We start from the raw sequence: 22,882 nt of genomic DNA on the forward strand, positions 1-22,882 counted from the left end.
AGCACTTTTGTAGCTCCAAGTGACTCTTATGAGGAAAGGTTCAGGTATTCCAGTCTCAAAAATACATGATGTCTTGGGGAAAGCATGCAAGGCACGTGGGGACCGCAAGGCGACTGATGATGGCCATTTCAGGAGAGAGCGAAAAACCATGTGAGAAAAAAAGAACAGGACAGGAGCACGGAAACCACATGTGCAGAATCAAATGCAGGAAATCCCGATGCCAAGCGAGCGAACAGGGCCTCGTGCCCTGCCTTTATGCGGTTGATGGTATGACTGAACCTTACTGGCTGAGTTCAGGTGCACCTGTGTGATGTCACATTGTTGGTACCTAGGTGTTTTCTCGTAGGTGTGTAATTTGTGTGCCTAATTCCTTTCCAACCCCCTCACTGTGGCATTGAACAGCCAATCCGTGTTCAACGTTAGGCATTCGGTGGAGACAACTCCCCTTTGTGCCTAATCTAGCAACCTGTCAGAAAGAGATTTAATTACTACTTTAATTTCTTTAATGTTTATTGGACTTTTCAGATTTTCTTTTTATTCTTTTTAATGGAATTTTTATATAAGGTGCTTTTAATTTATTTTGTTATTTAAAAATCATTTTATTGGGGCCTCATGCAGCTCTTATCACCATCCATCCATACATCCATCATATCAAGCACATTTGTACATGTGTTGTCATCATCATTTTCAAAACATTTTCTTTCTAATTGAGCCTTTGGTATCAACTCCTTTCCCCTACTCCCTCACCCTCTCTCCTTCATGAACCCTTGATAATTTATAAGTTTTTCTTTTCCTGCCTTACATCAACCGCTGTCTCCCTTCACCCACTTTTCTGTTTTCCATCCCCCTGGGAGGGGGTTATAGTAGATGATTGTGATTGGTTCCTTCTTTCTCCCTCAACTTTCCCTCATACCCCCCCACTTCGGTATCACTACTCTCGTTATTGGTCCTGAGGAGTTTATCTGTCCTAGATTCCCTGTGTTGCAAGCTCTTATCTATACCAGTGTACATGCTCTGGTCTAGCTGGATTTGTAAGGTAGAATTGGGATCATGATAGTGGCAGGGAGGAAACCTTAAAGAACTAGAGGAAACTTGCATGTTTCATCAGTGCTATACTGCACCCTGACTGGCTCATCTCTTCCTTGTGACTCCTCTGTAAGAGGATGTTTGTTGCTTGCAGCAAATAAGGTTATGGGCTTTGAATCTCCACTCTGCATTCCTCCTCATTCACATTGATGTGATTTTTTGTTCTGGGTCTTTGATGCCCGATACCTGATCCTGATGGGTTTGTATTGTGGTAAATATATGGCTAATAAAACATTTGCTATCTCAGTAGTTATGTTTGTCATGTTTATAAACTACCACCAGAACCTGGGAAGGACCATGATTGGGATACACACAACATTTTTTTCCATCACCATTAACAGAAGCTTAATGTCTCCTAAGCATGTATGTGCTTCCACCCCCCCCCCCCCCCAGGTTGTTGTTCACAGGGACCACGGAGCCGTTTCTGGCTCATGATAACCTTATGTTGTTGTTGATGTTAGGTGTCCTCAAGTTGATCCAGACTCACGGCAACCTATGCAATAGAACGAAATACTGCCTGCATGTGTGCCATCCGCACAACTGTTCGAACTGATTGTTGCAACCACGGTGCCAGTCCACTGTGCCGAGGGCTTTCCTCTCCGTCACTACGCCTCTGCTCTGCCAAGTGTAACGTCCTTTTCCAGAGACTGGTCTCTCTTGAGGATGTGTTCGAAGTACATGCGCAAAGCCTTGCCCTCCTCACCTCTGAGGAGCGTTCTCGCTGCCTTCCTTCTAGGACAGATCTGTCGGCATCTGCAGTACTTCCACAGTCTTCACTGGCACCACAGTGCAAACCTACCGCTTCTTCTTTGGTCTTCCTTATTCAATGTCCGACTTTTACATGCAGGTGAGGAAATTGCATAAGGCACACTTTTGCTGTTCAGCACTAACAGGCCTTTGGAGCAGATTCACCCCATGCAATATGTCATTTGATTTCTTGATTAACATTTCCACGAGCATTGCCTGTGGATCCATAAAAATGAAATCCTTAACAACTCCAATATTTTTTCTGTTTATCGTGATACTGTCTTTTGATCCATTTGTGAGGATTTTGGTTCCCTTAACACTGAATTCTAACCCATGCTGCAGGCTGCAGGCTTTGATTTTCATCAGTGTGTGCTTCAAGCCCTCCTCGCTTGCAGCAAACAAGGCTGTGCCATCTGTCTGCCACTCTTACGAGCAGAAAGACTTCCTCCAATCCCGATGCCACGTTCTTCTTCATATACTCTGGCTTCTAGGATCATTGCTAAGCACGCAAATGAAATAAGTAGGGTGAATGGATACAACCCTCATGCATACCTCTTTTGATTTTAAAACATCTACTTCTGTTTAGGCGATTGCTGAGTGTTTCCACATGAACACAGGAAGTCTTTTGGAATTCACATTCTCTGAAATATTATCCAGTTTATCCACTATTTCACTGCTAACCATAATCATGATCCACACAGGTGAATGCCTTTCCGTAGACAATAAAACACAAGTTAACATCTTTCTGGTATTCTCTACTCTCATTCAAGATCCATCTGACATTAGCAAAGATATAACTTGTTCACCTCCTCTTCTGAATTGGGCTTGAATTTCTAGCAGCTCCTTGTCACTGTATTACTGCAATTGTTAATTCACTTCAACATTTTTTCTTTGCATGTGATATTAATGATATTGTTTGATACTTTTTGCATTCTGTTGGGTCACCTTCCTTATGAATGGGCAGAAGTACAGATCTCTTTTAGTAGGTTGGCCAATTTGCATATTAGTAGGTCTTGCAAATTTCTTGCTATAGATGTGTGAGTGCTTCTGGTGTTTATTTAGGTTGTTGAAATATTTCATTTGTTATTCCATCAATTTTTAGACCCTTATTTTTTGCTTATGTCTTTAGCGCATCTTGGACTTCTTCCTTCAGTATCTTTTGTTCTTGATCATGTGTTACTTCTTGAAATGGTTGAATGTTGACCACTTATTTGGGGTACACTGACCAAATATTCCTTCCAATGTCTTTTGATGCTTCCTGAATCATCCAATATGTTTGCCTATAGAATTCTTCGCTATTAAAACCTGAGACTTGAATTTTTTCCTTTGGTACTTTTCACCTTAAAATATAACCTTCCTTGTTGGGTTTCTAACTCCAGATCTTTGCACGTTTCATTATAATACTTTATCTTCTCAAGCTGCCCTTTAAAAAATTTGGTTTAGCTCCTTTACGTCATTGTGTCTTCCATTTGTATCTGGTAATTTATGTTCAAGAACAAGCTTCAGAATCTCTTCTGACATCACTTTAACCTCTCCTTTCTTTCCTGTCTGTCTGATGGTTTTTGCTTTCTTCATGTATGATGTTCCTGATGTCATGCTACAACTCACCAGATTACTAGTGTTCAGTGAATCAAATTTGTTTTTCAGATGTTCTCAAAATCCAAGTGGGAGAGACTCAGGGTCGTATTTTGACTCTCAAGCACTTGTTTTAATTTTCTTCAGCTTCAACCTGAACATACATATGAATAATTAACGGTCTGTTCCCTAGTCTGCTCCTGGCCTGCTAATGATCCTGAGCTTCTCCCTCATCTCCGACCACAGATATAGTCAGTTTAATTCTCGTGTATCCCATCTGGCGGGATCCACATGTGTAGACACCATTTGTGTTGTTGAAATATCTATTTGCAATGAAGACATCATTCATCTTGCAGAATTCCAGCTTGTGAATTTCTGTTACTAAGCCTTTATCACCTTTCCTCTGTGGATCTAATTCTCACACATGAATCACCAGTACAATTCTAATTGATTGCCATTGATCAATTTCAGATGGAAGAGCCCAATCGAATTCTTAAATTTCTTCATCACTAGTTTTTATGGTTGGTGCATAAATTTGAGTAATAATTTATTGCCTCCTCACTCTTCTTGTAGGTGTATGGATATCATCCTATCACAAACAGCATTGTACTTTGAGATAGAGCTTCAGATGTTCTCTTTGACAATGATTGTGTTGCTACTAGCCTTCAATTTGTCATTCCTGGCATAGTAAGTCAACATGAATGCATTGTTAAAATGGTGATTACCAGTTCATTTCAGCTTAATAATGCCTTGAATATCAATCTTTATGCATTTCATTTCATTTTTGATAGTTTCCAGTTTCCCGGGATTGATGCTTTACACATTCCATGTTGTAATTACTAATGGATTTTAGCAGTTCTTTTTTCGCCCCATTGTAAACTGTGCCCAATTGATAGATGAGGGTTCTGGCAGCTTTGTTTCTGTCATGTCTTGAAGACTGACTATGCTTTGAGCGGGGAGCTCTGCCCCGGTGGTATTTTGAGTGCTTCCCAAGCTGTAGTTCTCATCTTTCAGCACTGTAGCAGACGATACTGTGCTGGTTTTTGGGGGCTAATCACTCAGAAGTGGGATACCTGTTCCCTTTTACCAGTCTCTTCTGAACATGGAAGCTCTGGCGAAACATGTTCACCATGGGCAACCCTGTTACTGTGAAATACCAGTGGAATGGCTTCAATCGCCGTGGCAACATCTAAATCACCATAATATGACAAAACAACAGGGTGCAGGTACTTAGCAATAGGGATCTATAAAAGTAGGTTTACTCTGTGCCCCAGAGATGGATGTTTTCTACTTAATTTATATTTGATATACTTGTTACAATCATGATCATTGCAATCTTTGAAATCTTAGGTTCTACATAAGGTGCTCTGATGGTGCGATAGGTTAAGTGTTTGGCTACTAGCAGGACAGTCGGTGGTTGTAGCCCACCAGCCTTTGGACTGGATAAAAGGTCTGGCAATTTGTTTTCTTAAAGATTACAGCGGAGGAAATCTGAGTCAGGAAGTCTGCTTTGCCTTTTAGCATCACTGTGAGTTGGAAGTGACTCAAGGGCACACACAACAAGAAGAACCTTTCTATTTGCTACTTTTTCAGTGCTTCCTCTTGGTTTGTTTTCATGTGAATTTGCAGAGTATGTGTGAGTTACAGTGAGACAGAGCTTCCAGGAACACACGTGAGAGCAATCATGGACTGAGCCTTTTCTGTGAGTCTGGAACCACCTGGCTTCCAGGAGGATTTGCATTGATCTCTGATGTGAGACAGAGGATCTAACTGGAAGTTACCACTTCTACCAGCGTCCAAGTCCTTTTTCTGAAAGTAGAAATGAGGTGCAGGCTTCTTTTCGGTAGTCTTGGCCTTCAGATCTTGGAAGTGGTATTTCCCTTTGTCCCAGGACTCTCCCAACCATCACCAGGTTTGTTGTTAATTGATCCCTGATCAAATTTCACCTACTTTTGCTAGATTGTTTGGGAGAGGCCAAGGACTTCGGCATATAGAATTTGTCCAAATCTGTTACCTGAAAAATTGTGTCTGGGAGAAAAATAAGTATGTTTGTTGTGACTAATTCAGTTCTAATCTGTAGCAGGAACTCTTTGGAGTATTTCGTTTGACATGTAGGTTGGTGTGCTGATTATAGAGTTCTCAGAAAATTCCAACGTTAATTGCCTATAGATTGTTGGAAATTCTGTTACTAACATGTATGTTTCCTTCTTCTTGCTGTAGTGAAACACATTGGGGGCTATTATGGGACTGTGTTCCTAGTTTGCTTGCTGATTTGTTTCTCTCTCTCTTTTTAATTTAGGGCAGAAAAGACTGAAGTTCTAAGTGAAGACCTCCTTCAGGTAAGGTTGCCAGTTCTTAGCTCAACAACCTCAAAGAGGTTTTTATTTTAAGACTTAGCCAGTCCCCAGTCGGTGTGCTCATCTCAAACGGATACCCTCCTAAGACAGACTCTTTAGAGAGGCAGCTTTTTCTCCTGCCCTGCAGTAAATAGCAGTTGGAGTAGTGATGCAGCAAGGGCTTTCCATAGAGGTGGCAGGGCGTTCCCATGCAGGGCTAGCAGGAGGTACGGAGTCTACTCTCTCTTCTCCCACCCTACACTGTCTCTGCAGTCTCCTGCCTCTGCAGACATGGGGGATGGAATCCTTTCTGGCGACTGTTCAAACTCCAACACCTGCTACTCTAGATCTTGCTCTCTGCTTATCAATTACCCCTTGGTCTGCTGCAGGTGGAGAAGCGCTTGGAGCTGGTGAAGCAAGTATCGCACAGCACGCACAAGAAGCTGACCGCATGTCTCCAGGGCCAGCAAGGGGCGGAAGCCGACAAGCGCTCGGTAAGTGCCCTGCTGGCTTAGACTGGGTTCACTGGAAAAGTAAAACCAATGAATATTACAGGGGGTGACTTAAAAAAGTTGATGGAGAATGGAATTAAAACATAATAAAATTTTACTACGAAACATTTGAATCCACTCTAGGCACATAAAAGGCTTCAAAGGTTCTTGGAGTAATTCCATTACTGTTCGATTCCATTTTTCCACAAAAGTTTTTAAGCCCCAGTTTGTGTGTATTTTTATGTGACTACACATGCACACACACACACACACACACACACACACACACACACACACACACACATAAAAGAAATGGCTCATATGATTGTAGAAGCTGGCAAGTCCATGGATCAGATGATAGGCTAGAGGTGACTCATGTACCAAGATAGGCAAGTGAAATGGCAGACTGTGGCTCACAGGCTGCAGAGGCTGATGAATCCCAAAGCTGGCAGGCCACTGGCTCAGTTCTCGAGAACTGGAGGGCAGATGATATTGAGCCAGATGCAGATGCAGATCAAGTGTAAAGAGTTTGTATTTGAAGCAGGCCACATTCCTGAGGAAGCTTTACGATAGCACATCTCAAAGTACAGATGATGACGTAATATCAGAGCTCCCCATGGAGGTGGTTACGTTATATCAGACCACAAAATGAGAGACGATATCATTATATAACTTCCAGATGATCTATTGGCGGCTTTTGTAAAGAGGATTGTTTTCTTGATTCCCTTTTTGTACTTCTCTTTATTAAAGAAGTCTTTACAGTCTGCCAAACCGCTGGGAATCATGGTCCAGCCAAGTTAACACATGACCTTAGACACCGTTGCTGGGACACCCCCCACCCCCACCCCCCAAAAAACCAAACCCAGACAACTCAGTTGCCATTGAATTCATTCCAATTTATAGTGACCCTGCTAAGTGTCAGGCTGAAAATTGTACTTCGTAGGATTTTCAATGGTGGTTTTTTCAGAAGGAAATTGCCAGACCTTCCTTCTGAGGCAACTCTAGACGGAGCCCAGTCTCTACTTACCAAAGTAGGATAGAAACCATTGTCTGTCTGAGCTGTGTTCTTCAAGGTAACTGAGATGTGCTCTGACACTGTGAGCCGCAGACGCAAACCCAGTGCCTGAGCTCCGGGAGGTATTTGTTGATGGCGAAGAGGTTGTCGTGTTATATATGTCCCCTGTGTGCTCTTATACACGCGGTATATTTGCATGTGTAAATATACATGTAGAACTGTCCACTGCCAAACTTCATTTTACTTGGGTCCACAATCAATGTTCATGGAAGCAGCAGTCAAGAAATCAAATGATTCAAAGGTCCTCTTTAAACATGATAAAGAACATTGCCACTTTGAGTACTGTGCGCCTGACCGATGCCATGATGTTCTCAGTAGCCTTATGTGGGTATGCTCTTATCTGTGAGCGTTAAAGTGCTCGTTCACGTGTGCAGGTCTTGTTTGGTTTCTTGCTGTAGTAGAGTTCGACAGTTTTCTTTGTGCACGTCTTCTGTGTCTCGGTTGCTGTGTTTGGCGGAGGCCTCGGGTTCTGACTCATCGCCCCCTCGTACTGGAGAACGAAACACTGCCTGCTCCTGCACCGTCCTCACCACCATTCCTGTTTGAGCTTCTTGTGGTCACTGCGTCAATCCATTCTACTGAGGGTCTTATTTCACCGACCCTCCACCAAATATAACCTTTTCCAGGAACTGGCCTCTCCCGGTAATCTGTTAAAAGTATATGAGATGAAGCGCTACTGTCTTCATCTTTTAGGAATATTCTGGCTTTATTTCTTCCAAGACAGGTTTCTTCATTATTCTGGCATTCTTTCTTTTTTAAAAAAGTTATAATTTTATTTGGGGCTCTTACTGATCTAACAATCCATAGATCAATTATATGAAGCAAACTTGTACATGTGTTGTCATCATCCTTTACAAAACATTATCTTTCTACTTAAGCCCCTCCCCCCTTTTAATCATTTTATTAGGGGCTCGTACAACTCATCACGATCCATCCATTGTGTCAAGCACATTTGTACATTTATTGCCATTATCATTCTCAAAACATTTGCTTTCTACTTAAGCCCTTTGTATCAGCGCCTCATTTTCCCTCTCCAACCTCACCATCCCCTCCCTCATGAACCTTTGATAATTTATAAATTATTATTATTTTGTCTTACACTGCCTGACATTTCCCTTTTCTGTTGTATGTCCCCCAAGGAGGAGGTTAGATCCTTGTAATTGGTTCCCCCTTTCTACCCCACTTTCCCTCCACCCTCCCAGTAAAACCACTCTCACCACTGGTCCTAAAGGGATCATCGGTCCCGGATTCCCTGTTTCCAGTTCCTGCCTGTACCAGTGTACGTCCTCTGGTCTAGCTGGATTGGTAAAGTAGAATTAGGATCACGATATTGGGGTGGGGGTGGGGGAAGCATTTAGGAACTAGAGGAAAGTTGTATGCTCCATCATTGCTATACTGCACCCTGACTGGCTTGTCTCCTCCCCGAGACCCTTCTGTAAGGGGATGTCTAGTTGTCTCCAGATGGGCTTTGGGTCCCCAATCTGCACTCACCCTCATTTACAATGATTTCAATTTTTCTTCTTTGATGCCTGATCCCTGGTCCCTTTGACACCTCGTGATCACACAGGCTGGTGTGCTTCTTCCATGGGGACTTTGTTGCTGCTGAGTCTTCTGGCATTCAATAGACAGGCTTTTCCCTAAGTATTTGATCTGTTGGGGGCTATTGTAAAGAGTATCATTTTCTTGATTTCCTTTTTGGACTTCACTTTGTTAGAATGAAATGTCTGACTGTTCCCCCCCCCCCCAACATTTTATTGTGATTTTATTGAATGTTCACAGAGCAACTTGTTTTTCCCTCGAACAATCTTACATATTTTGATTCATGACATTGGTGTTTGCTGTTTCCATTCATCTTTACTCCCTGTCTTAAAGGGTGCATAGTGTCTATATTCTTGCGGTTTCACTCGACTATCAAACCAGCAATCTTGTTTTTGTTTTTTCATTTTTGACTTTCATTCGCGTTTTTTTGGCCACTCTGTGTAGATTCTCCAGTTGGGATCCCTTTCAAGCAGTCCCTTCGGGTGCCTGGCACCCTCTAGTTCTTCTGGTCTCGGGGTCCTGGAAGCAGGGATTCACATAGGCCATTCGTTCTCTGGCCTAATTTGTTTTCTAGCGTCTCTGATTTTCTTCGCTCTTCTTTGCTCCTAACAGAGTTTCTCCTTAGATTGCCTCTCACGAGCTTTTAAGATCTTTGTTGCTACTCACCAAAGTAGGGTATATATTATTATCTTTATGGATTGTGCTATGCCAATTGATGTAAGTGCTCCTGAGACTATGGTTCTTAGACCCCAGGTTCAGTTCCTCAAGGCGTTTGGCTGTGACTAAGATGTTTCCATAACTTTGCCCCTATTGATGGATATTTTTGCAGCACATACAGAGCTATATCTAGAATTATCTTTATCAAACATATAAACATATACATATAAATATTATTTTAGACTTCTTGATCTTCCCGGTCTGATTCATTTTGCATGGATGTCTATGTACTCCTAGATTGGTATTTATGCAATGTTTGTGTTCTCGCAGAATTGTGTATGTAATAGTATTTGTGTTTGCTTTCATGAACTCGGTGTCTTCCTTTGCCTCAATCATTTGTGCTGACCTCCATCTGTGGCATATGGCCTTTTCTTTGACCCTGTTAATGTGTCTCCCCTCTCGTTAGTGGTCTACTCTCCCTAGGCTCCCACCCCCTGATGACCTGTTAATACGTGGCTGTCTATGAATAAACCCTTTCTTGGCTTTTCTGATTTCTTGACTGATGATACCAGAGATTCGACACAGTAGTGGGCCTTTTGTGATTAATTTCATTCAGTGTACTGTTCTCTACATTCATTTACCTTATGAGATGTTTCACCGATTCATTATTTGTTCATGTTTGGGAGTATTCCATTATGTGTATTTCTCATATTATGCGTCTTCATTCTTCTTTTGATGGGCACTTATGTTATTTTCATCTTTTTGCCACTGTGAATAGTGTCGTGAACACTGATACGCACATACCTGTTCATGCCACGGTTCTTATTTCTCTAGTGCAGCAGTTCTCAACCTGTGGGTCACGACCCCTTTGGGGGGGGTCACCTAAGACCATCGCAAAACCCCAAAATATTTCACAGCATATAATTACATATTATTTTGTGATTAATCACTATGCTTTAATTATGTTCAATTTGTACCAATGAAAATAACATCCTGAATATCAGATATTTCCATGACGATTCATAACAGTAGTAAAATTACAGTTATGAAGTAGCAACAAAAATAATGTTATGCTTGGGGGTCACCACCACATGAGGAGCTGTACTAAAGGGTCACGGCCTGAGGAAGGGTGAGAACCACTGCTCTAGAACATACATGCCTAGCAGTCGGATTGTTGGATCACGTGGTACTTCTGCGTCCGTTTTTGAATGAAAGAGTCATGCCGTTTCAGTGGCTGCAGCATGTCGCATTCTCATCAGGGGGTACGTGGCGCCTGGTCTCTATGTACCACGGCCAGAATGTGTTGGGTCCTGTCTTTTGTTTTGTTTTTTAGGTTTTGCAATGAATGCTGCGGTAAGATTATGTTTTTTATTGATTTGATTTGCATTTCTCCAATTGCTATTGATTAGTCCCTTGTACCAATATGTTGGTACCAATTTTTTTTGCCCAGTCTGTGTGTTTTCTTTTTGTTCCCTTTTCTTGAAGTGTTTTGATGTACATAAATGGTTAATTTTTAAGAGGTCTCAGTTTTCTAATGTTTCTTCTGCCTTTTGTGTATTTGCATTTATGTTTGTGTATTTATGCCATCTACTACGGCCCCTAAGTTTGCCTTTCTTTGATGGTCTTTACAGTTTCAGTTTCAAATTTAGATATTTTATCATTTTGACTCAGTTTTTTTTAAATGGTGAGAGGTGTGGTTCCTGTTTCACGTTTCGCAGACTTTTATCCAGTTTTTCCAACACCATTTGTTGAAGAGAGCATTTCTTATCCCCATTTAATGTGTCTGGGCTCGTTGTCAGATCTCATTTATTCATAGGTAGACGACTTTATTTCTGTGATTTCTGGTTTGTTTTAATGTTCATCGTCCCAGTACGATGCTATTTTGACCACAATGGATATATTATGTGTTTTGAGGTTGAGGAGTTTGAGGCCTCTGCCTCTGTTCTACTTCTTTGGTAGTTGTTTGAGGATCTGAGTCTCTTTCCTTTCTGTATAAAGTGGTGATTAGTTTTCCCATCTTTGTAAAGAATAATGAAGAAATCTGGACCAGCAGAGCACTGTATCTGTAGATTTATTTTGGTGGTGGTGATATTTTCACGGTAATTTGTCCTATCCATGAGCTTGGTCTATTTTTCTATTTACTTAGACTTCTTTTGGTTTCTTGTAGTGTTTTTCTGTTTCTTTGTCTAAGTCTTTTGTATATACAGTTAGATTTATTCTTAACAACTTCATCGTGAAGTTGTTATTGTAAATGTAGTATTGTTTTCCTAATAGCTTTTCTGAGTTTTCTTTGTGTAAATTAGCTTAAACGCTAAGTGAATTTTGCGTGTTGATTTATATTTGTACCCTGCCCCCTTTTTTGATCCTCCTATTAATTGCAGTAGAGGAGCCCCAATGCCATATTGTTTTTGTAAAGAGCTATAGTCTTGGATTCCCACAGGGACAGTTCTACCCTGCCCTGTAGAGTTACTCTGAGTCAGCATCGACTTGGCAGTGAGTGTTTGAATACATGTTGTTTCCCTCTGTTGCCTGACTGCTCTGACAGGGACTGCCCATTGCAACACTGAATAATGAGTATCACGGAATTGTACAAGGAAAGGATGTTCAAATGGCAATTTTCGAAATATATATTTACCACTAACCTAAACTAATTATCTTTGGTTTTTCTTCAAGTCTGCTTATTCTTTTTGCATAGTTTGCCTTTTGTCTAGTTCATGTTCACAAGGGGATGCCTTCATTCTGTCTTTACTGAGGATAGTGGTGGCCATTGGTTTTGAAGCTATGCCCTTCATTATGTTGAAGAATTTATTCTTTTGTTTCATTTATATGATTGTTTTTCCAGGTCTCACCCATCCTGGCATACCTGAAAATAAATACTACTTGTTATAATGTACTACGTATTTTAAAATGTTTTTGGATTCTATTTGGTAGTACTTTGTTGAAAACGTGTATGTCTATGTTCATGAGAGCTGTAATACCATCCACCCGCCACCCCACCCTCAGTGGAGTCTTTCCTGAATTTTGCTGTCAATTATGTTTACTCTATAGAGTTTGTTTGGGAGTATCCCATCCTTTTGGTGTTCTGAAATAGTTTAAATAGAGTACGTGTCAGTTAGTTTCTGATTGTTTGGTAGAATTCTCCAGTAAAGTAGTCTGTGGCTGGACTTTATCTGTGAGTTTTTTTGGTTGGTTTTATTTTTGAATGACCTCAATTTCTTCTTTTATGATATTTCTGTTTAAAATTTTTGACTTCAGTTTATGTAGTCTGTGTAATCATTTTGCTTCTAGAAATTAGTATGAGGGTGCTTCAAAAGTTTATAGAAAATTCCAGTATCATTTAATTACATTTATCCATGAATTTTTCTAGCTTCTTTGTATACATTTCTTATAAATTTCCAAAATATGTTAAGAATATGTTTCTGCACTCCCTCAATGCATGAATACCTTCTTTTATTAAATTGGAACTCTATGATGCTCACTCTCCCGACACAACGGCTGGAGCCAAAGTGGGTGAACAAGTAAATGTGGTGAAGAAAGCTGATGGTGCCCGGCTATCAAAAGAGATAGTGACTGGGGTCTTAAAGGCTTGAAGATAAACAAGCAGCCATCTAGCTCAGAAGCAACAAAGTCCACATGGAAGAACACACCAGCCTGAGTGAGCGAGTGGTCCCAAAGGGATCAGTTACCAGGCATCAAAGAACAAAAAATCATATCATTGACTGCACACCTCCATGATAGGATCGCTGAAGACAAATGGGTGCATAAGCAAATGTGGTGAAGAAAGCTGATGGTGCCCGGCTATCAAAAGAGATAGTGTCTGGGGTCTTAAAGGCTTGAAGGTGAACAAGCGGCCATCTAGCTCAGAAGCAAATAAGCCCACATGGAAGAAGCACACCGGCCAGTGCGATCACGAGGTGCCCAAGGGACCAGGTATAAGGCATCATGCAAAAAAAAAAAAAAAGATATAAGTGTGTGTATGTATGTGTATATATGTGTATAGGTATATATGTATGTATATATATGTATATATATATCATATTAAATGAAGGGGGAAGTGCAGAATGGAGACCCAAGGCCCAAGTGTCGACCAATGGAGATCCCCTCATAGAGGGGTTTAGGAGAGGAGATGGGTTAATTAGGGTGTGAGGTAGTATCGATGAAGAACACAGCTTTCCCCCGGATCCTGGATGCTTCCTCCCCCCAACTACCATGATCCGAATTCTACCTTACAGGGCTGGATAGGACAGAGGCTGTACACTGGTGCATATGAGGGTTGGAGGTACAGGGAATCCAGGGTGGATGATACCTTCAGGACCAAGGGTGTGAGGGACGATGCTGGGAGAGTGGAGGGTGAGTGGGTTGGAAAGGGGGAAGTGATTACAAGGATCCACATGTGACCTCTTCCCTGGGAGAGGGACAGCAGAGAAGGGGGGAAGGGAGACTCCGGATAGGGCAAGATATGACAAAACAACGATGTATAAATTACCAAGGGCATATGAGGGAGGGGGGAAGGGGGAGAGAGGAGGGGAAAAAAAAGAGGACCTGATGCAAGGGGCTTAAGTGGAGAGCAAATGCCTTGAGAATGATTGGGGCAGGGAATGTATGGATGTGCTTTATACAATTGATGTATGTATATGTATGGATTGTGGTAAGAGTTGTATGAGTCCCTAATAAAATGTAAAAGAAGGAAAGAGAAAAAAATGATTAGGGCAAAGACTGTACAGATGTGCTTTATACAATTGATGTATGTATATGTATGAACTGTGAAAAGAATTGTATGAGCCCCAATAAGTTGTTAAAATTAAAAAAAAAAAAGAATATGTTTCTGTATTATGTCTTGTTATTCATTTTATTTCCTTTGGCTCTGTGGTGACATTACACATTTAATCTCTTATTCATGTTGTTTACTTTGTTTCTCATTTTCCTTTAAGTATGCCAGTCAGTTTTCAATTTTATTAATTCTTCCAAAGAACCAACTTCTGGTCTTGTTGCTTCTTCTTGTTTTTCTGCTTCTTCCCTTCCCGCTGCCATGTAGCTCCACTAAAATCTTTATCTACTTTTCTTTGGCAAGATTTTTTAGACAGATTTTTTTAATTGTTGAATATGTTTGATTAAATTGATTATTTTAGTTCTTCTATTTCATTGTGTTTTTATTGCTATAAATTGCCTTTTGAACTCTGATTTGACTGTGTCCCAAAGATTTTAGTATGTTGTGTTTTCATTCGCATTTGGTTTAAGGATTTTTTAAATTTTCATTTTAAAAATTTCTTCTGCCCACTAGTTTTAAAGTTGTTTACATTTCCCACGTAGTTTAGTGTTTCTCCTTCTCACCTTCCTGTTGATTTCTAATTTTAGAGGCTGTGACCTCAGAAGATAGTTTGAAGCATTCCATTGCTCTTAAAATCATCGAGGCTTGATTTGTTGCTGAACATCTGGTCTAATGTGGAAACTGTTCTTTGTGCACTGAAAAAGAATGCTCCAGGGGCATCAAAAATTTCATGGCAGAATGGAGCTAAAAGATAATTTCAATAAACTTTTTGAAGCACCCCCACGCACCTTCCTATATTGTGCTTATGTTGGATGGCATGGTTTGTCTGGTTCTGTGAGTTTAAGTTGGGTGACTGTATTGTTTAGCTCTTCTATATCTCTGTCGAGTATCTTTTTACTTGTTCTGTCTTTCATCTAAAGTGGTCTGTGAAACTTTCAAGCTATTATTTGGAGTTGACTAATCATAAATTCTGTTAAAGTTGGAATTCTCTAGCTGTGTGCATGGAGGCTTCTTATGCTATGACCTCTTATTGGCAACTCCTGTGTAATGAGTGCCTTCCTCACTTTTTTGTATGCTGTATTGTGCCTAAAATTGTATTTTATCCAAAGTTAATGTTGCCACCTCTATGTTTTATTTTGTTTCCATATACTTGATATATGCTTTTCTTTCTTTTTTAGTTTTTTTGATCTTTGTGTCTAATTTGTATTTCTTCTAGACAGTATGCGGATGTGATATGTTTTCTTATTCATCCCGTTAACTCCATGTCTGTTGAGTCGTGCATCTAATGAATTTATAGTCAGTGTAACTATTGGTAGGCATGTTTTAGTGCTCCCTTTTTTTGTCTGAGTGTGTAAGTGTGGTGTTGATAGCTTTTGTCCCTCGACATACAGTTTTGTGTGCAAAGCTTGTTTCTTATCATTTTCATTGTTCCCCTCTCTTTCAATTGCTGAATCTTAATTCTTTTATTTTTTTGTTTATTTTAGCGAGATTTCCTTTGGTATTATTCCTCTAATTTAATTTTTTTCAAATGATATCTTAACATCCTATCCATTAAAAAATGTCTAAGTATATAATTTATCGCTTTTTACTTTGAAGTTGTCATCGTTTACAGTTTGATATCCCTGGTTTCCTATTTTCAATCTTGTATATCTGGGGTGTTGGAACTTTTATCTGGGTTATTTCTTTGTGATATTGTCTTATGTCTTTGCATCTCTTTTATTCCCTTTATTTATCTGGAAATGTCTTAATTTCACCATTGTATTTGAGGGACACTTTTGATAGATACATAATCTTGGTTGATGGCAAGTTTTCCCTTTCATGGTTTTATATGTGTCATCTCATTGCTTTTTTCCTGCATAATATCTGCCAGAAATCTATAAGATTCAACTCTCATTTTGCATGTGCTGCTTTAAAGATTTTATTTTGGTCTTTGGAAAAATGTAAATGATCTGTTTTGGTGCATTTCTTCCAGAGGTTGTCATATTTTAGTTTCATTGAGTTTCTGAAATTCATATCTTTGAGACTGAAAAGATTTCTTCCAGCAAATCTTTGATAATTTTCTTGGTGTGTTTTTATTCATCTTACTGTTCTTGCATTCCCACCACACATAGCTTATTACTTTTAATGGGGTTCCACATAATTCTTAGGCCTTTTAAATTTTTTCATTCATTTTTCTGATTGGTCCCCTAACACATAGGTTTTCCCAAACTTATTTGATATACCACCTCCTTTTCAGAAACATGAAGTTCCTCAACACCACCCCTGCCCCTGTCAATTGAAATCTTTTGTACTATAGGCCAGAATCCAGGATAAAGTATAGGTACCTACTTTTGCAGCCCTCCTCCCCTTCCACCTCCTAGATCTTTCCAATGTGCCTTGGGCCCATTTTAGGGAACATGGCTGTAAAGGGTTTATATAAAGAGATTTGTCTTTAATTTCACTAATTCTAAACTCCATTGATTAAATTCTCCTCCTTTCCCTTCCATGTTGTAACTATTCTTGAAATTCTAGGGTTAACCTTCTGCACATCTATTTGTTGTTTTTGTATTCTAATTTTTCAAATTTTTTCTTATATCGTTTTCTGCAAATCCTTTTGAATTTCGAGTTTGTCTCAATCTCTTTTTAATCTACTGAAAGGCCATAAGTAGGTATCTTTTGAATTCTACGTGAGGTAGTTCTAATAGCAATTCTTCAGAATATTTTCTGGTTCTGTATTTTAGTTACATATTGATGTCATCTTTTCCTCTCGTGCGTGTGTGTGTGTGTGTGTGTGTGTTAGAGAGAGAGAGAGCGAGCGAGAGAGAGAGAGAGAGAGAGAGAGAGAGAGAGAGAGAGAGAGAGAGAGAGAGAGAGAGAGAGATCTGAAGTTGTCTGTTGTCTTTAAGACATTTTAGTGTTAATTCGTGGAGCATGTGTTGGAAGCACACCTGTATGCACCGGGAGGTTGTGTGGAGTAGATAGGGAGGACAACATACCTCTGGTTATCTGTATTTGATGTGGTTGCTGGTGCATTTATGGGTGTGCAGAACTTGTTATCTTGGTTCTGGCTGATTGGAACCCACTTTCATAATGGCACTGCTGTCTTGGGCCATTGGCAGTTCACTACTGCCTATACCTTCTAGTTTGCTATTTCCATTCATTCGCCTAGTCTCTCTTGTGTGTGGTCTGCTTCTTCATCCTTGCCTTTGAAGCTGTGGGGTGCAGGATGGCCATCCACATCCAGTTCACTCAGTCTCTCATGTCTTTGTTGAGTGGGTCTAGATAGTGTACCTACCTCGTCTAACATCTTGACTATGCTGCTCTTGACTTATTTTGTCTGTTGATCTCAGGCCAGTTTGCTAGGTAACTGTGTTGTTGTTAGGTGCCGATGAGTTGGTTCTGAGTCACGGTGACGCTGTGTACCACACAACACTACTCGATCTTCACCATCCTCACAGTTGTTCGTATGTTTGCGCTCATTGTGGCAGCCACCGTGTCAGTCCATCTCCTTTAGTCCTTCCTCTTTTTCGCTGCCTCTCTACTTTACCAAGTATGATGTCCTTTTTCCAGCGACTGATCTCTCCTGCTAACATGTTAAAAAGTACCTGAGATGAAGCCTTGCCATCCTTGCCTCTAAGGAACAGTGTTAAACTTGATTTCACCCATTCTCCCCTCCTTGAATGTGTCACTGTGAATTCTCCTCTGTGCAGTATGATCACTGTCTTTCAAAGGCTTTGTGCATGTTGGGTTTTCATATAAATTTCATGCTAAGAACGTTTATAATTTTATTTTTTATTCTTTTATTACTCAGTGACTTTTAAAGCAAGCCCCCAAATCAAATTCACTGTTATCAAGTCAGTGTTGACTCATTCGGTTTCTATGTATTTGACCTTTTTCATCCTGTCATTGATTTTTAGTTTCATAGTGTTGGGATCAAAGAAGGTGTTTTGTAGTATTCTGAGGTTTTAGAGTTTACTGGGGCTTGCTTTGTAGCCGAAAACATGGTTTGTTCTGAGATATTGTCTCTGTGCGCTGGAAAAGCATGTCCATTCTGTTGCTGTGGAGTCCCGTGTTCTGTATATATCTGTGAGATCAAGTTGTCTGACTGTGTCTTTAGATCTAATGTATCTTTGCTGAGTTTGCTTTTCTAGTTGTTCCAACTGCCAGTGAAAGTGACGTGGCAACCTCTCTCCTATTACTGAACCTTCTAGTTCTCTTTCCAATCGTGTAAGGGTTCTGTGTACTTTGCAGTTCTCTCATTGCTGATGGAAATCCTTAGGTGGACCAGCTCCCATTGCTGGAGTGACATCTTAGACATTGTACAGCACCCCTCCTGGTCTCTTCTCACATAATTAGATTTAAAAGTATATTTTATCAGAGAATAATATTGTGACACCTGTTCTTCTGTTGATCACTTACCTGATTATTAAATTTTTTTTTACCAGCCATTGATTTTTAACCTCCTCATTTCTTTGTATTTAAGGTGTGCTTCTTGTAGGCAACTCATTGATGAGCCATGTATTTTAAAAATTTTAATCCACTTGGCAACTTTTTGGTTTTTTGTTGGTATGTTTAAGCCTTATATATTTAGTATGAATATCAACACAGAGGAATTAATTGCTGCCATTTTGCTATGCCTTTTGTATGTGAGATGTTGACTGAATTTTCTTTGCTTAATTGTCTGCACTGAATTATTTTTGCTATGGGTTGACCTTTCATTTCCTTCTTTCAAAATTAAAAAAACAAACTGTTTATTGTGTCTTTTCTTTTTTGTTTTGGTGAATAGGTTTATTTTCTTTGTGGTTAACCTGTGATTTACCTGTATCTTACTAAATTTAAAATTATTTAATGTTGCCTTGACTTCTCCTTATGGAAGTTTTATGGTACACCTTTTGATTCTCCGTTTTGTTTGGAAACATATAATTTTTTATTTCACATTGGCATTCTTTAACTTTATAACTTTTGCGAATTCTTTCTCTGAGTTGGCGTCTGGTTGATGCTGTTAGGTGATTCAGAATCAGATTGCTGCCTGATGTCACTGCTTTTCTGTCCTGCCAAACCAAACTCACTGCCCCGAGTCCATTCTGAGTTATAGGGAACCTACAGGACAGGATGGAACTGCCCTGTGAGTTTCCGAGACTGTAACTCATTAAGGGAGCAGAATACTTCGTCTTTCTCCCTTTCTGTCCAAGATCCCTTTAATGTTTTTTTGTAAGACTGATCTAGTTCTCAAAAATTACCTTAATTTCTTTTTATCTGAGCATGTTCTAATTTTATTATCATATTTGCGAAATAAACTTGATGGATGTATGGTTCTTGGATGGCAATTGTTATCTTTCAGGGTTTTATATGTCACCCCATTGCCTCCTTGCTTCATGTTTTTTTTTTGAGGGGGGTGTTGTATAAGAAAGTGCTTTATATATAAGAGCAATTGAATATTGAGAAAACAAACATCCCAGCCCAGTCCAGATCCAGTCATATATTAGCCCATATGTCTGATACCAATCTATAAATTCCTCTTCAGACTTGCACAACACATGCAATGATGCCGAATGCAGGAAGATCACAGGCCAGTGAGTGGAAAGTCTTGTGGGTCTCCACGTGGCTCTTCCAGCTCCCGGGCTCTGGCTGCATCAGCGTGGCTCCATCAGGCTCATCATCAGTAATGTCTGGCAGGGAGCGTGCTTACATGGCTTTTGTTGAGAGGTCAAAACGTAGCCTTCCTGGCACCCTGTTTTGGGTATATTTTTGTTCCTTGTGAGCCGCTCTCAGTGTCTTTCTTTGGTTTTGGAAAGTGTGATTGTGATATGCCTTGTTTTTAGAGTCTGTATTATTTGGGGTCATGGAGTGTCAAGGATGGATATCGTCTCCTCTTTTATGCTGTTGTGGAAATTTTCCGTCAGAAAAATCTTCAAAGAGCCCCTTTTTAATTTATTGCCTGTGTCTGTTGTAGAGTTTCAATCAGGTAAATATTATTCCTTTTGTCTCTTTTCGGGTTTTTGCATTTTCCGCCGTTAACTTTTCTGATTGTTCTTCAGTCAAATGAATAGCAAGGGATTTGACCTCTACTTCTGATCCTTTCTTCCATCTATTCAATTTTACTTCTGTGTTTTATTGAGTTAATATATTTCTCGAATTTTATTTAGAATTTTCTGGATTTCTGTTTGCTGTTTTTTTTGTATGCTTTCTGATTGTCTTTGTTTTTTGGGGGAAGGGGGGATGATTTGTTTTTGTGCTGTTTTCCACAACTCTCCTACTTTGTCCATGTTTCCCTTGATCTTTGGAGGATTCTCTGTATCCTTGCTTATGCAATCTGCTTCAGGAATGTTCTCGTCCATTACGTTGATCACTTGCTTGAGCCATCTTGGCCTCCTTCTCTCACGGGAACTTATTTTTAAGAAGTTTTAAGGATACTGAAAACTCCCTGGTGGGGAAAGGCTCGGATGTTTCACTGCGAGTTTGTCTTCCATCACAGTACTACGTGTGACCATTCTTTGAGAGAGCAGTCCTGCAATAATTTCATAGGGAAACCTTACTCCATTTATTCAACAACCCTGATCTTGCCAATTCATACGAAAACAAAACAAGACAAAAACATTGAAAAGGAGTAGTGCAAATTGGGTCATTGAAGAGGCTCACAGTGCTGTTTTAAAGTACAGGAAAAGAGTGCATGCTCCTTTGAGGGATAACTTAAAGAAATAGAAACACTGAGGGATAACTTAAAGAAATAGAAGCACTGCCTTCAGAAGACCTAGATGGAAGATATGTCTGGAAACATCGCTTCGTTTAATAGTGTTGTCTAGGATTTGTAGCAACACTTTCCACCTACCTGGTCGACAGGGCCAGGCAGAGGGGAGCGGGTCAGGGGAGAGGACAACCAAGCCCTGGACAGTGTGGGTGCATAATTAGAGAGGGGCGAGGCCGGAGGCTGAGGCAGCCTGCAGGGAGTGTGCTGTGTGCTGAAGTTCCTGCACGTCTTGGAAGTACCTGGCAATGGTCAGTGTCTTGTTGCAGCGCCCAGGCAAACTGTTGATTTGGTCACTTCTCCTGTAACAAGCTCTTCAGCTCTTTAGCAGTTCAGTTACTGTTGGCCACACTTGAGCTTTTAGTATCAGCCTTTAGAGGTTCAGTCTCAGTGCTGTGGCTGGCTACTCTACTATACTCTTGGGTGGGTGGGTGGGGTAGGCGTAAAAAAATGTTTGTTTCCTTTTCCATGGTTAATGCTGACCAGAGCAGTGTTACCGATGGATACTGAGCTCAGCTGGATTTCTTAGATAATAATGAAAAGACCAATCAATGAATTATGTTGCAGTTTTGCCTCCCTTAAGACAAACAGTGCTTTTGGTTTACCGGTTTTTATTTTAAGGCTTTCAGTGTAACAAAAATGCTGGCTTTGTCACAATCCTTACATTTTTCATCACAAAATCTAGTTCAACAAATGAGCTACTTGTGTGGCAAAGTCTTGCTCTGCCTTGTTCAACAAATATTTAGGCAATTCCATGTCTGCCAAGGAAGGCAGTCTGCGTGCCAAAGATACTTTATAGCAGGGGTCCTCAAACTAGGGTCCGTGGGTCACATGCAGCCCGCCGAGGACATTTATCCGCCCTGCCGGGTGTTTTTGCTCTGTTTTGTTTTTGTACTTCAAAATCAGATAAGTGCAGTGTGCATAGGAGTTTGATCATAGGGTTTTTTAAAAAACTATTGTCTGGCCCTCCAGCGGGTCTGAGGGACAGTGTACTGGCCCCCTGTTTAAAAAGTTTGGGACCCCTGCTTTATAGGCTCAAGGGATGAAGGTACTAATCTCAGGATAAGTGCTAAGAAGGACAACTTACTAGGAATGAAATTGTGGAGAGTTTTTGGAGAATGAGTAAAAGCCAGACGCACCAGCCTAGGTAATCCTGTGTCTAAGATAAGTGCAGAAACAGGAAGAAGTTTGACATTTCAGGGAAACATGAAGGGAGGCAGAGGAACTAAAATGTTGAGTGAAAAGAGGTAAGTCACAAGGAAGGAGATGAGACCGCAGGGACCTTGGACAACCTGGTCAGGAGGTGGGTGGACTTTGTCTCTCAGAGCTGTGGGAAGCCAAGGCTTTAATTGGATGGAATATCACAATCACCTTTGTTGGCTATTGGGTGAAAGAAGGATTAAAAGCAGTGGAGGAAGTAGGCGTGTGAGTTCAATAGCTATTGGAGCCGCCTAGTGAAGACTGGATGGAGACACTCACAGTAAAGGGCATTGTGGATGAGAGAGATGCTGGCATCGGAGGCATAGGACACAGGGCTGGAATTCATAGGAATGTGAGGCACAAGGAGAAGGGTTCAAGGGCTCCGGTTGGTTGTTGGGAGCCATCAGGTTGCCTCGGATCCATAGAGGCCCCGGGTACAGCAGAAAGAAACACCGCCTGGTCCTCCACCATCCTCACAGTGTGTTGTGTGTGAGCCCATTGTTGGAGCCACCGTGTCATGGGTCATCTTGTTGAGGATCTTTTTCTTTTCCACTGACCCTACCAAGCACGATGTCCTCATGCGAGAGATTAGGGACTGGTCTCTCCTGATAAAATGTTTGAGTATGTGAGATGAGGTTTTACCACCTCGCTGCTAAGGAGCATTCTGGTTGTTCATATTACAAT

At 40.6% G+C, this 22,882-nt stretch overlaps 1 protein-coding gene across 4 annotated transcripts in view; it reads left to right on the forward strand.

Moving 5' to 3' along the window:
- The window catches only part of ARHGAP44 (Rho GTPase activating protein 44), a 216,454-nt gene that overhangs the window by 96,131 nt on the left and 97,441 nt on the right, over nucleotides 1–22,882 (forward strand). For all 4 annotated transcript variants that reach the window (XM_075561081.1, XM_075561083.1, XM_075561084.1 and 1 more), the window contains exons 2-3: nucleotides 5,708–5,747; nucleotides 6,134–6,238. In XM_075561081.1, coding sequence (XP_075417196.1) covers nucleotides 5,708–5,747; nucleotides 6,134–6,238 — 145 coding nt within the window. The remainder of the gene's footprint in view (nucleotides 1–5,707; nucleotides 5,748–6,133; nucleotides 6,239–22,882) is intronic.

Source organism: Tenrec ecaudatus, chromosome 10 (genome assembly GCF_050624435.1).
Source record: "Tenrec ecaudatus isolate mTenEca1 chromosome 10, mTenEca1.hap1, whole genome shotgun sequence".
NCBI lineage: Eukaryota > Metazoa > Chordata > Mammalia > Afrosoricida > Tenrecidae > Tenrec > Tenrec ecaudatus.